The sequence below is a fragment of the Pan paniscus genome, chromosome 11, assembly GCF_029289425.2.
Source record: "Pan paniscus chromosome 11, NHGRI_mPanPan1-v2.0_pri, whole genome shotgun sequence".
Taxonomy (NCBI): domain Eukaryota; kingdom Metazoa; phylum Chordata; class Mammalia; order Primates; family Hominidae; genus Pan; species Pan paniscus.
Genome location: NC_073260.2, coordinates 41,795,170 through 41,809,800, shown reverse-complemented (window position 1 = coordinate 41,809,800; position 14,631 = coordinate 41,795,170). Strand labels below are relative to the sequence as shown.

The following is a 14,631-nucleotide window of genomic DNA, read 5'->3' as shown; positions in this document are numbered from 1 at the left end:
TGAATAGATTCTTATCTCTGTAAGATACTCAGACCATTCCATTTTACCCTTTGACTGTGTTTCTACATTTCATGATAGCTCCTTCTCATAGCTCTAGGTGTATGGTAGATCTTTAATAGATGATAGAATGTAATTGAAATATTCCCTTGTTCTTTGGAATGCCAGCTATTACAGAGTTGACATATATTTATTTAAATGCTTAATTTGAAAAATGTAAAAACAGTTCCAAACAGGTAGACTTTATAAGTAAAATAAAAACAAAAACTTAGCACCTTTTTTTGTACCATCTTACAAGTTAGCTTACTTTTGTATCCTGTATTTTAAAGGGTAGTGATTTTTTCATTTTGTCTAGTCAAAATGTTAATTATATTAATGATTAAAAATTAATCTGTCTTTAGTATTTAGATTGCCTGTGGGCCCAGATTCAGAAATTGAAAAAGGATCGCTGGCAGGAACGGCACATCCTAAGACCTTATCTTGCCTTTGACAGCATCCTGTGTGAAGCACTGCAGCACAATCTGCCTCCTTTTACACCACCTCCTCACACTGAAGATTCAGTGTACCCAATGCCCAGGGTCATCTTCAGAATGTTTGATTACACAGATGATCCCGAGGTAAGTGACCGACTAAAAGTCCTAGATATGACCTGTGTTGCATTGTGCTTGTGGGTTAATCCCGCTTGAATTATGCCTGTGGTATGTTTTAATTTTGAGTTGTTTTTATCTAAGAAGGTCAGTAGCAATGAAGTTAACTTTTTAATTCAGTGAATGATATCACCTCATTATGCAAGAAATTATATTTGGCATGTGTAAATAGATTACAGAGACGTGCACAGTTTGCAGGCTAAGAGTGTGGGTTTTGGGTTTTTAGAGCTACGTTGGTTTGTGTTTTAATCTTGGTTTAGCCAAATACTAGCTGTGTTAATTTGGGAAGGTTATTTACCTCCCTGTGCTTTCGTTTCCTGAAGGTAATAATAATAGTATACATCTCATAATAGTAGTATATATCTCATGTTATGAGGATTAAATTATTAACATGTAAAATGCATAGAACAAGAACAGTGTCTGTCACATGATGAATGCTCAGTCATTCTGGCAATTTTTCTTTCTTTTTTTTTTTCTTTTCGAAATGGGGTCTCACTTTGTTGCCCAGGCTGGAGGTGAGATCTAAGCTCACTGCAACCTCTGCCTCCTGTGCTCAAGCGATCCTTCCACTTCAGCCTCCTGAGTAGCTGGGACCACAGGCATGTGTCACCTAGCCTGGCAAATTTTTTGTAGAGTTGAGATTTCGCCGTGTTGCCCTGGCTGGTCTCAAACTCCTGGGCTCAAGCAATTCGTCCGCCTCGTTTTCCCAAAGTGTTGGGCTTACAGGCATGAGCCACTACACCTGTCCATAATTATACTTAATAAGGTTATTTCTCAATAAAAGTACCTAGTTTTAGGTATGGTCCCTCTCTAGGCAACACAGCCTGTCTTGTGATTATTCATATTGTATGATTATTTGAAAACAAATGTTAGAAGTATTTTTAATTAAAAAATTCCAAAGATTAGTCTAAGCTGACTTTATCATTTTTAATATACATGTTCTTTATTTCAAAGTCAAGTTTCCTGGCAGCCATTGTACTGTTATAATTGTATATTGTACAATTAAGAAAATTTATAATTTTCATTGTGGGTACTATCCTGTGTATTGTAAGATGCTCAGCGGTGTCCCTGACCTCTACCCTCTAAATGTCAATAGCACTCTCCCTGCCTCAGTTTTGACAACCAAAAATATCTCCAGAGAGTGTCCCCTCAAGAGCAAAATTGCCCCCAGTTGAAAACTATTGCCATAAAAATTAATATTACCACCTAAGTCAAATTTGAGTTTCTTCTATTGTCTCTTTTCTGTTCTATGGTAAACTGCTAATGACCAGTAGGAATTTAGTATATATGTAATCTATATTGGAATAAAAATTTCTCAGATAATCAGTTACATATACAAAATTATCAGCTTGCTGCCGTCTTTGCTATATTCCATATGTAACCAAATACTTTAGTCAAAATTATGTAATGATCTACTTAGATATGTCTAACTGAAAATCTGGTTTACATTTAAGACTGCTAATGTTTGTGGTCGGGTATTTTTTGTGTGTGCAGGGGAAACTAGAATGGGACCTCAAAATTTGTTTCTTCTGAATTTATATTTAATTGGTATCACCTCTGTAAGGTGCATATCCATCCCTTGCTAGAAGAGTATAAATATATAAAATACATATTACTCCCAAAACGAACAGGATTTTGTTTCTGTTCTGGCCTTTTACAAGTTGTTTATTAAAAAACATTAGAAATTGTAAAAAAAGATTAGAATCATCCAAAAGTCATTATTAAAGGTTTATTTTGTGTGTTTTGAACCTGTTTGCTATGAATATACTTAAGAATAAAATAATGCCATGTAGGGAATATGTTTTGAGCTTAGACAGTATATTATGGGCATTTTTCAATTCATGCATGACTTTTTATGGCTATGTGGTGTTTGAATAGAATTTTCTCTCTACATAGTTATTAATGGAAATAATTCTTGGTTTAAGAAATAAACTCTGTAAGACTTGTATTATCCAAAATTAGTTTCATATAATAATTGGTGTGTAAAGTAGGCAGTGGTTGTATGGTTAGGTATGAGATGTAGTAGAAAAAACACTACAGCTGATACTCTGGGGTGTAAGTGAACATGACAATGGAATTTCCTGAAATATAGAGCTTTAACACTTCAGAACTTTTATCCCCATCACCCAGTTTAGTGCTTGGAACGTAATAGTCTCTCAAATATTTGTTGAATAAGTAAAAGAAATCTGTTTTCTAGGCCTGTAGTGTACACATTTGGTTTTCTTTCCAGGGTCCTGTCATGCCAGGGAGTCATTCAGTGGAAAGATTTGTAATAGAAGAGAATCTTCACTGCATCATTAAGTCCCACTGGAAGGAAAGGAAGACTTGGTAAGATTCTTTTCATGGTACTTTTAGAAGGGAGAGAAAGCAGCAATTTTGATAATTCAGTAAGAGCAAAATATATGTTGAGAGTGTAAGAAAATTTTATCTTCCTGACTCCCTGTCTTGCTAAAATCAATTTCTAAAAACACTTGCTTTACTATCTCGAGGCTCTTCACCCTTGTATAGTACTTTTCAAGGTGCTTTGTAGTAATAAGCGTATGATGCCAGTGTGTTTGGTGTGGATATTTAGCATATGCTATGGAGAGCTTGAATGGCAAGTTATTTTGGGTTTGGATACCAATAGTTTTGCTCTGTTTTCTAGCATTTAGACACCCAAGCTTTGGAATTTTTTTTTTTAAATAAAATTTTCTTAAACTTTGGAAAGTTTGGTTTAGATTTTAAGGTGGAAATGAATATAGTATTATGAGAGTGATCTACTCTATTAAAACTTCTTTAAGTTAGTACATCTGAATATGCTTCCTTAGTATTATTACCTAGACTCCTTTTGATCTTTCAAGAAATTTTGGATGCAGTAAAGATTTTCCTTGTGGTAGACAGAATAATTTATGCCATAGTTAAATGAAGTAACTGAAATCTAGGACATTTCAAAAAAGATTTTTCTTTGCTTATATCTAAACACATTGCTTTTGAAACTGCTTATTTGACTTTTCTTGTGTCTTCGTATACTTATTAAACTTAAATTACACTTTTTATAGTGCTGCACAGTTAGTGAGCTATCCAGGGAAGAACAAGATCCCCTTGAACTACCACATAGTTGAGGTATGAATTCCATGTGGAGCGTGTTTCTGAGTTTCAGAATCTTTCTGTTGGCTTTAAAGTATGATCTACTCTTGGCTTATTTATTTATTTATTTATTTATTTATTTATTTATTGCTACTTGTCCAGCATTCAGAATTAACAGAAGCGAGGAAATTGCTGTCGGTTTTGGTGCTCTATTAGCCATGTTAGTAAAGAGAAAAAAGGAGATTGAAACCAGTAGCCAAATGGAATTTTGAGTTGCCTATAAGTTATTTATATAGTATGTCTTCATTCATGGATAGTTGTGGATAATGTAAGTTACCTCTAGCTCTGTCAATACATTGTCCACTTAACAGACGTATAAGTGATTTAAATACTTTAAAATATCATTTTAGACAGATAACATATCTTTAATTGTGTTTATCTGGCCTCTCAGTACTAGCATAAACTTAGTGTATTATTTCCTGTAACACAAAGTGTAGATGAATCATCGTTTATTCTTAGAAATCTAAAGAGCCAAGCAGTTTAGAAATAGAGTAGCAACACTTTTGACTTCATATTAACTCATACAAAAGGTTGATGTTAGTATACAGTTGAATACATTATAGAGATTTATATCAAAAAACAGTGTTCACTTGACACGTGAGTCAAACTGTTAACTGCATTTTTTTTTTTTTTCCAAATGGAGCCTTGCTCTGTCGCCCAGGCTGGAGAGCAGTGGCGTGATCTTGGCTCACTGCAGCCTCCACCTCTGGGGTTCAAGCAATTCTTCTGCCTCAGCCTCCTGAGTAGCTGGAACTACAGGCGCACACCACCACGCCCGGCTAATTTTTGTATTTTTAGTAGAGACAGGGTTTCACCATATTGGCCAGGCTGGTCTTGAACTCCTGACCTCGTGATCTGCCTGCCTTGGGCTCCCAAGGTGCTGGGATTACAGGCATGAGCCACTGTGCCCAGCCCACTGCATTGTCTTTATATTAAAGTATTCATGGGCCAGGCTCAGTGGCTCATACCTATAATTCCAGCAATTTGAGGGGCTCAGGCAGGCTGATAGCTTGAGCTCAGGAGTTCGAGACCAGCCTGGGCAACATGGCAAAATCCTGTCTCCACTAAAAATACAAGAAAAAAAGGAAAGAGCCAGCCATGGTGGCACGCACCTGTGGTGCCAGCTACTTAGGGGTGGGAGGATCACTTGAGCCTAGGAGGTCAAGGCTGCAGTGAGCTGAAATTGTGCCTCTGCACTCCAGCCTGGGTGACAGAGTGAGAGTCCGTCTCAAAATAAATAAATAGTATTCATGAAAGAGACAGCATAGGATGTATTAAGAGTCGTATCCTCTACCGACTGAGCTAGCTGGGCCTGATAGGATGTATTAAGGTTCACATTTTATTAATATTGCACTTTTGTGCCTTTTTAAAAAAAGTACTGTGTATTTCCTATCTTTACAAAACTTGGATATACTTAATGCTGTGAACTTGGCTCAATGACATGTCTGAAATGCAAAATGTCATTTTTAAATCTGCAAAATGTATAGAAATTCATCAGACCGAAGTGTAGAAGTGTGAGAGATAGGTAAGAGTAAAGGATGCAGACTAGGGCTTTAGAATTCTAGGCAGGTGGTCCACCAATTATACAGAGAGAGTAGGAAGGAAGTTTCTGAATAAGAGGCATGGCAAAGAAGTCTTGGACTGCCAGAAAGATCTGGGCATCTATTTCAAGTAACAGTGTGGAATGACTTGATTTTCTTGTTTCCTGACCCCAAAGTCTAAAAGAATTCTTTTTTTTTTTTTGAGATGGAGTCTCGCTCTGTCGCCTAGGCTGGAGTACAGTGACACGACCTCAACTCAGTGCAACCTCCGCCTCCTGGGTTCAAGCAGTTCTCCTGCCTCAGGCTCTCAAGTTGCTGGGACTATAGGTGCCCACCACCACACCCGGCTAATTTTTGTATTTTTTGTAGAGACAGAGTTTCACCGTGTTGGCCAGGCTGGTCTTGAACTCCTGACCTCAAGTAATCTGCCTGCCTCAGCCTCCCTAAGTGCTGGGATTACAGGCGTGAGCCACTGCGCCCAGCCTAAGAGTTCTAGTTATTTATAGGAATGAAACTGTCATGGATCTTTTGAGCCCCTCAAAAAGCTGTACATCCTGGCTCAGCTGTGGTGCTTTCAAAGTTGGAATTTAATTGCATAGTTCTCTGGGAGGAGTGTAGATCAAATAAGCATTAGTTTTGTGTGTTTTTATTTGATCGAATTATAGAGAGAAGAAATTTTCATTACAGTTTTCAGTTTTAGATTTTTGTGTTTGAAAGAGCATAATTTTAAATATTAAAACGTAATTCCATTTTCATTATGAATGCCATGGAGTTAGAGCTCAGATTTAGAATGTTAAGGTCTTTCTAATAGAAGTGCAAAGATAGCAGTTGGATTGAATTGTGACTCATGATTCTTTTGTAGGTGATCTTTGCAGAGCTGTTTCAACTTCCAGCACCCCCTCACATTGATGTGATGTACACAACACTCCTCATTGAACTGTGCAAACTTCAACCTGGCTCTCTACCCCAAGTTGTATCCTTTTCTTTATTTTTAAACTTAATCTCTTTGGCCTGGTCTTAAAAGATTATTAAATATTTCTGCTTGTGGGTTTAAATTTTGTAGGTAAAAAATGTGGCTTTTGAAGTGTGTTGTGTGTGTGTATTACATGTGTGTCCTTGTATGTCTGTAAATACATATGCACCTATACATATGTAGATACATCCTTCACTATTTGGGTCAGGGAGTTCAAAAATAGACAACAATAAAATTTGTTGCCTAGATTGACTTTTCCTCTCACAATAGATTTCTCTGAAGCATGTGATGCTTGCTGTTTGATACAGCATTTTACCCACAGTAGAACTTCTTTCAGAGTTGGAATTAATCTTCCCAAACCCTGCCACTGCTTTATTAGCTAAGTTTCTATGATATTCTAAATCCTTCGTTGTCATTCAGCAGTGTTCACAAGGAGTTGATTCCATCTCAAAAAAACACTTTCTTTGCTCATACATAGAAAGCATCTTCTTATTTTTTAAAGTTTTATTATGGAATTGCGCAATTAATAATGGAAAAGCTTGTTTTATTGTAAAAATTACCAGTATGTGACACAGAGACATGAAGCAAGCAGATGCCATTGGAAAAATGGTGCCAGTAGACTTGCTCGTTGCAGGGTTGCCACAAACCTTCAGTTAAAAAAAAAAAAAAAAAGCAATTTCTGCTAAGCACAATGAAACAATGTATGCCTGTGCGTATGGAGGAGCATGGGGAAATTTGGGAGGTGATGAAAATATTATCTTGATTTCACAAGTGTATGCAGGTCAGATTCATTATACATCACTGATATTTCAAAGCTGTAAGAAAACACAAAAACAAGATTGATTGTGTGAAAAGATGTTCAGCATTATTAATCATTATAAAGACTTGAAATGTTTTATTTCTATTCTTGTCTGTTACAACTTATTTGGGATAAAAGTGGAGAATAGTTTTCCTTATCCTAAATTCACAGCTTGCACAGGCAACTGAAATGCTATACATGCGTTTGGACACAATGAACACTACCTGTGTAGACAGGTACAGTAATCGCTTTACTGCTGAGCTGAGTTAGCAGCTTTTACTTCCTGTACTTCATAAAGGAATTTGATTAAGACATTTTTAAGAATTTCCATGTTTAGTTTTTTTTCTTGCCTCCCAAAATAACCTTTGTATAATAACCAGACTCATACTTAATGTAACATTACGTTTTTTGATGTCTATGCTATGATTTTCTTTAATTTCATTCTCTAGTCAAGTATCAAAGACTATACTTGGCTCTGCCATTTATAAAATGTTTTATCTGCAATTTATTTTTTTTATTTGAGACAGGGTCTTGCTCTGTCACCCAGGCTGGAGTGCAGTGGGATGAGCATAGCTCATTATAACCTTGAACTTGTGGGCTCAAGCAATCCTCCTGCCTTAGTCTCCATCCCGAGTAGCTGGGATTACAGGCATGAGCCACTGCACCTGGCCTACAATTTCATAAATCTTTTTTTTTTCTTGCTTCAGTTTCATCATCTTTTATATGGAGAAAATAATATGTACCTTGGAAGTTGTGAGAATTAAATAATAAACATGTTAGGTGCCCACACAAAACAGGTACTAGAATTGTATCTGTCATTGACCTAAAAAGGATAAAGAGAGTTGGCAGAAGATACAACTGCATGTAGGGGAATATGCTTTTCATTAACTCTGTAAAATCGGGTTTTATCTGTTTGAAGGCTTATATAAGTTTCTGTTCTAAATCCCAGTCATTCTTCCTTTTTCTCTGCCTACCTCCCCCTTCTCTACGTAGGTTTATTAATTGGTTTTCTCATCATCTAAGTAACTTCCAGTTCCGTTGGAGCTGGGAAGATTGGTAAGTGATAGTGTGTTTTATCTTTTTCTGTAGTCAAAAAACTACTAATGTTTAAAACTGTAACATAAAAGTGTCTGAAATATTTAATTTCTTGGAAACTATTTGTAGTTAAGTACAAATAGTTACAAGTGCAATTATAACTTAACAAAACTTGTAAGTTGTTATAAGTTAACAGATAATTATAGTACAAATGGGTGTAAGTGCAGATTATATGTAAGCATTGATAAAACTACATTTCCTCCTTAGGTCAGATTGTCTTAGTCAAGATCCTGAAAGTCCCAAACCAAAGTTTGTAAGAGAAGTTCTAGAAAAATGTATGAGGTAAGTTTTTTGTGTTTTCTCCTTTGTTTAGGACTTTTAACTTCTTTGGGAGGATTTTTTTCTCTTCTCTGCACTTGTGATGTGTGTTCAGAATATTGGATTCAAAATCCACTTACTCATCTTCCATCCCATTTTTAATCAAGATTTAGGCTAAGAAAAATTAGGCAACCATGCCATATAGATTCCATGTGAATTTAAGCCAGTAAGTTCTTGTAAAGATATTACAGGCCGGGCGCAGTGGCTCACGCCTGTAATCCCAGCACTTTGGGAGGCCAAAGCGGGTGGATCACATGATGTGAGGAGTTCAGACTAGCATGGCCAACATGGGGAAACCCCCTCTCTACTAAAAATAAAAATTTGCGAGGCGTGTGGGCGAACGTCTATAATCCCAGCTACTTGGGAGGCTGAGGGAGGAGAGTCCTTTGAGCCAAGATTGTACCACTGCACTCCAATCTGGCCGACAGAGCGATACTCTTATCTCAAAAAAATAAAAAAGGTGTTATATATGAAATGAATTCAGATTTATAGAAAAGTTGGCACAACATTACAAAGAATTCTGTATCCTCTTCACCTAGATTCCATAGCTATTAACATTTTATCATGTTTGCTCTCATGCTCACTCCCTTTTCGTCTCTCCCTAGAGACCCATTACGTTGGTTTTCCTTTGAGAATAAGCTGCATACCCAGCTGATGTAATGGCCCATTATCCTTTAATGTTCCATTACATATCTTCCCAAAACAAAACCACTCTCCTACCTAGGCAGCATACAACCTTTTAGATCAGAAAATTAGCTGTGGTACAGTCCTACCACATAATTCACAGGTGCTGCTGAAATTTTGCCAGCCGTCCCAACACCTGTATTTCCTGTCTGGTCTGGAGTGGTTTGGTTTTGTTTTGTTTTGTTTTGTTTTGAGATGGAGTCTTGCTCTGTCACCCAGGCTGGAGTGCAGTGGCACGATCTCGGCTCACTGCAAGCGCCACCTCCGGGTTCACGCCATTCTCCTGCCTCAGTCTCCTGGTAGCTGGGACTAAAGGCGCCCGCCACCACGCCTGGCTAATTTTTTGTAGTTTTAGTAGAGACGGGGTTTCACTGTGTTAGCTGGGATGATCTCGATCTCCTGACCTCGTGATCCGCCCGCCTCGGCCTCCCAAAGTGCTGAGATTACAGGCATGAGCCACCGTGCCCAGCCTGGTCTGGAATCTTATCCAGTTACATATATAGTGTTGAGTTGTCATTCTCTTCAGATTCCTTCAGTCTTGAACACTTAACTCTTTTTCTATCTTTGTGTTTTTACCAGTTTGAAAGAGTCTAGACCTTACTTGGATTGCTCTGATATTTCTCATGAGCAGACTGAGGTCTTAAATTGTTAATGCTCTTGGTGTGTCACTTCTAGAGGCACATGATTCCCACCACTGGTAATGTTAATCTTGATCCACCTGGTCATGTCAATATCTGCCAGCTTTCTCTACCTTAACCTCACCATTTTTCCCTTTAGTAGAATTGATTAGTATTTTAGATATTCTGAAGTTTTACTCTTACTCTGTTCTTCATCAGATCTCCATCCTGCTTTTAGCAGCTACCACTAAGATGGTTGCCAAGTGATGATTTTCTCATTCCATTATTTTTTCTACATTTATTAGTGAGCCTTCTGTAAGAGCTGTCCTTTCTCCCCCATTTATTTATTCCTTTATTTATATATCAGTAGGGACTAATTAATTTATATTTCATTCGATGGGTTATAAACTATGAGGATTATTTATTTTGATGCCCAAATTGTCCCTGATATGTACATGAGGAGCCCCGGTAAGCTCGCTCTCTCTCTCTCTCTCTCTCTCTCTGTGTATATATATATATATATATATATATATATTTTTTTTTTTTTTAACATCCCCAGCCATTCATTGAGCATTCCCTTATTTTCTAGAACAACATGTTTAGGATCATCTTGCGTTTTCTTGCCCTATCGCTGGAATCATCTATTTATTCATGGAGCCCTAGTTTCTAGTAAAGTAGTAATGGAATATGGTATTTAGGAGCCAAGATCTGGGCACTTGATATGCTCATTGCCATTGGGGTGTCATTGGTTCTAAGCCTCTTGGTGGACACACATCCATCCATCCATAACTGTTTTTATGTCCACCTGTGTGTATATATGCCTCCAATTCCAACTCAATACCTTATTTCTACACTTCTTCTCTACCATGATTTGTAAATACCTTCTCAGGCAGTAACAAACTTGGCTTCCATTATCCTCAATATTTATTTATTTGATAGAATATAGCCAGTTTCCAAAGCGTGCAGTCATCTCCACCATGCCCCATCATCACCCCACATACTTGGCCACCAGGCTCATGAGCTCACTCACCCGCACCTCAGTGCAAGCCAGTGAGTTTTGCAGTATGCCTGAGATTTGGCGTGCTGGCTTAGACAAAAACTCAAAGGATTTTTTTTTCCCTTTCACTTCTTGGTTGTCAGCTGAGTTCAAGTTGTTGGAGATTGTGACTTTCCAGGTAAGTTGGGTGTTACCGAAGAATGGGACTGATAAAAGATATTTTCTGAGGCTGTTATTTGTATTGTAGGTTGTCTTACCATCAGCGTATATTAGATATTGTTCCTCCTACCTTCTCAGCTCTATGTCCTGCAAACCCAACCTGCATTTACAAGTATGGAGATGAAAGTAGCAGTAAGTAATGAAACTAATCCCTCTGTCTTTAAAAGGTACCAGTTCAAGTATATCTGAAGTTAGTTGTTTAAAGTGGAGAAATTGAACTTTTTCTTTTCTTGGGGTTTATATTTCCTGTATTTGAAAGGTGGTCTATCATTAGCCACTGTTTTATTTGCCCTGTCATCATTTTGAGGATTTGGTTGTGATAAAATTAATTACTACTGGCTTATCATTTTTTCTCTTTTGAATGTGTTAAGTATAGCAAGATGAATTTATAGTTAGAACTTACTAAACTGAAAACGTGTATTTGTCATGGTGATGGAGGTTACTTGAATTCATTATCTTGTTCAGGTGTGGTATTGAGAACATAGATGCACATATTTGTGGCAGTATGCCTTTAAAAGTAAATTCTTAATTATGATTTTCTTACCTTTTGGTCACATAATCTCTGAAATTGCACCATAAATCAGGGAGTGTAATTTGATGTGCCATTTTGCCCTTTGCATAGTATTTACACTTAATGAAGGTAAAGTATTATACATTGTTGATCACTGGTAGAGTTAGGTGTGGAGTTTTTCCAACTTGTTCTTTGCAGATTACACTTAACACAGCCCCTCCATGATCCTTCCATTTTGTGTTGTGTAGAGGTTCTTTGTATCTCACAACTTTCTGCTGTTCTTTGCTTTTCATACTGTGTGCCTGTTTCTCCACCTCTGTCTCTGACTGTACCTGTTTTCCTTGAAATAAACTGTGTCGGTCCTGGTACATTTCCTATTTCATTATGTCAACTCTGAAAAATAGATATGATTATCAAAACTACAATGAGGAAATGACTTCCAAGAGGTCAAGCTAGAATGAGATTGCTTTTGAGTGGTGGAGCCCAAATTCAGGCGTAGGTGCACTAACTGAGTGGCCATGCTGTTAGCCACTGTGCTTTTTGGCAGATCAAAGGTTTATGCAGCACTTAGAAGTGCCGGGTTTTGAGTTTTGTCCTGTACTGGTTCCGAGAATGATAAGGTATAGTCTTTGCTATCAGAAAGCTCAGGCTTTTGTTGAAGATTAAGCTTTCTTTTTTCCCCATAGGAATAACTCCGCCTAACATTCAAGGCCTTCATAACCATTGTTCCTACTTTGTTATTTTTCACTTCTCCCCACATGGACCTCTATTTCTGCCAGGTCCATGTACTTTTTTATTTTTTCCATACTCCTTGTTCTTGACTTTGCCATTACCCCAGTCTGGAAAGCCCTTTCTAGCTCCACTTCCTTTTCTCCTTCTAGATTCTAGCCCAAGCTCAATAGCTGTAAATATTTTTTAACCTTTAGCAAGCCAGTTTTGTATTGCTTCCTGGCTGTGTCTAATGTGAATATCTTGGTTCCCCAGCTAGAATGTAGACTGGTGACAGGGGATTCTGTTTTTCTTCGCCTTCTTTTTTTTAGAGAAAAAGCTCACAGCAGGTGTAATATGACTGTCCTCACATGACTGTTGTAATTTACTTTATTCATTCCAGTAACTCATACTCTATAACAGGATTGCCTTTTTTGTTACCTCTTTGTCTACCTTACATTAAAAGCAGATATCTTGTTGCTGTGGTGATGCCTTACGGTGTATATTAGCACAAATTTTTATAATAAGGACTCAACTGATACCAACCAATAGTAAATACAAGGAGTCCCATCACGTGAGCATCTGACTTACGTAGATTCAAGCTTGTGGACTCAGCAAAAAAGAAAAGTACAAAAACAAAACCTCTCTGAAGTTGGCAGCCATTACCTTGTTGAGACTCAGACTTCATTTCCACGGTCCCGAGGAAAGAAAGAGGAAATGGGTGTTGGCAAAATGAAAGAGAAGTACGTTGGTTCTGGGATTTTGAGCCCAGGAGAGTTGAGGGCATTAAAAGACAGTTTAACTGTGTCCATTTTTCTCCTTACCATTCATCTTGAGGATGATCAGCACCTTGTGCTCTAAATTTTACTTAGCTAAGTGTCCTTAATGAATTGTTGAAATGAGAATTGTCCCTTTTTAGGTGAAAAACCATTAACCTATTAGAAAAAGCTTTCACATACGGTATTTATATGTGATTAAATATTGACCTTGGGATAAAGAGCATCCTATTTTGAAAGGAAGAATTTAAAAAAATTTTTTCTCAGTTATTTAACTGTTCATTAGAATAGTCTTGAAACCTGATCTGTCATTCCCCTTACCCCCAATTCTGTGTTTAGATTCTCTTCCTGGACATTCTGTTGCCCTCTGTTTAGCTGTTGCCTTTAAAAGTAAGGCAACCAATGATGAAATCTTCAGCATTCTGAAAGATGTACCAAATCCTAACCAGGATGATGACGACGGTAAGTGGAATTCAGTATTTCTTAAGTGGAACTATGTATAGGCCAACTTAAAGCATAAACATAACTCTGGCAACATGATGCTCTTAAAGCAATATATCTATATCTGTTTGACCTGTTCAGACTGTTGTTCTTAGCACCCCAGGTATTTTCCCCTTATATAAAAAGAGATCCTAACATTTCTGTGATATAGCTTACTTAAGAATATAAACTTCATCGTAAATACAAAGTGAAATATGTTACCATTCAAGGATTTTTAACCCCTGCTTTCACCATAGAGAAGTTCCTGAATAGAAAGACTTGGTGTGTTATAAAGTTGGATGTTTTCTCCAAGTTAAGCTATTAGAATAATAATGTTTAACATTTACTCAGTTATATACCATATAATTCCAACCAGAATCCTAGGAGTTTTTCTGGGCAAGAGTGGGAAAATTGACAAAATAATTTATACAGTTGCCTGAATCAATAAATGGATATGCACATAGAAAAACTACTGAATCAAAATAAGATATTAGTGGCCTTTGGGTATTTATTACTGGGATTTTGTTTGGATATCTCTAAGAAACTTGTATTATGATATTAGAGAAAATCAGTTTAGAAAGCATAAGCCAAAATGATGGCATTAAATTCAGATGTTGTCAGACATCTTAAGACATAAGCTTAAGTGTTAAGGGTTTGCTGGGTTTTTTGGTTTTTTTTTTTTTTGGTATTAATATAATAGAGACTATGAATAAGGAAACCTGTGTGATTTTTTTTTTCAAGGAATGGATGATAGAATTAAGACAGTCACATAAAACTAAGACTTAAAATTACAAGTGGTTTCATATTTTCAGTGTTTGAAATCAGTGACGGTCTTTTATTGTTTATTAGAACCAAAAAACATTACACAAATATCTGTGTATAGATGTGAGCAACCATCTATTTAGCATTTCAGGTAAGGCACCAAGGAATTGCTGTTCTTACATTTTTCTGTTTTACTATAAAATATTTTTCAGATGAAGGATTCAGTTTTAACCCATTGAAAATAGAAGTCTTTGTACAGACTCTGCTACACTTGGCAGCCAAATCATTCAGCCACTCCTTCAGTGCTCTTGCAAAGTATGTATGAGTACAGAGCCTTGCTTGAGAGTTTGGAATTTTGCTTGGTGAACACCGGTGGTATGG

The 14,631-nt window shown here is 37.0% G+C and overlaps 2 protein-coding genes across 6 annotated transcripts in view; one reads left to right on the top strand and one right to left on the bottom strand.

Moving 5' to 3' along the window:
- The window catches only part of XPA (XPA, DNA damage recognition and repair factor), a 63,698-nt gene that overhangs the window by 13,606 nt on the left and 35,461 nt on the right, over positions 1-14,631 (bottom strand). Inside the window, exon 7 of one of the 2 annotated variants that reach the window (XM_008974056.4) lies at positions 6,812-7,099. The exons of the other annotated variant lie outside the window; for it this stretch is intronic. Coding sequence (XP_008972304.1) covers positions 7,083-7,099 — 17 coding nt within the window. The 3' untranslated portion in view covers positions 6,812-7,082. Of the gene's footprint in view, positions 1-6,811; positions 7,100-14,631 lie in introns of those variants that run through there. 2 annotated transcript variants of the gene reach the window in all.
- The window catches only part of NCBP1 (nuclear cap binding protein subunit 1), a 40,428-nt gene that overhangs the window by 14,087 nt on the left and 11,710 nt on the right, over positions 1-14,631 (top strand). For 3 of the 4 annotated variants that reach the window (XM_003820612.6, XM_055117823.2, XM_055117822.2), the window contains 10 exons: positions 399-614; positions 2,875-2,972; positions 3,683-3,746; positions 6,174-6,284; positions 7,255-7,319; positions 8,077-8,139; positions 8,386-8,460; positions 11,042-11,145; positions 13,348-13,470; positions 14,463-14,565. In XM_003820612.6, the coding sequence (XP_003820660.1) occupies positions 399-614; positions 2,875-2,972; positions 3,683-3,746; positions 6,174-6,284; positions 7,255-7,319; positions 8,077-8,139; positions 8,386-8,460; positions 11,042-11,145; positions 13,348-13,470; positions 14,463-14,565 (1,022 nt within the window). The remainder of the gene's footprint in view (positions 1-398; positions 615-2,874; positions 2,973-3,682; positions 3,747-6,173; positions 6,285-7,254; positions 7,320-8,076; positions 8,140-8,385; positions 8,461-11,041; positions 11,146-13,347; positions 13,471-14,462; positions 14,566-14,631) is intronic. The other variant, XM_024930212.4, reaches the window with a different exon arrangement.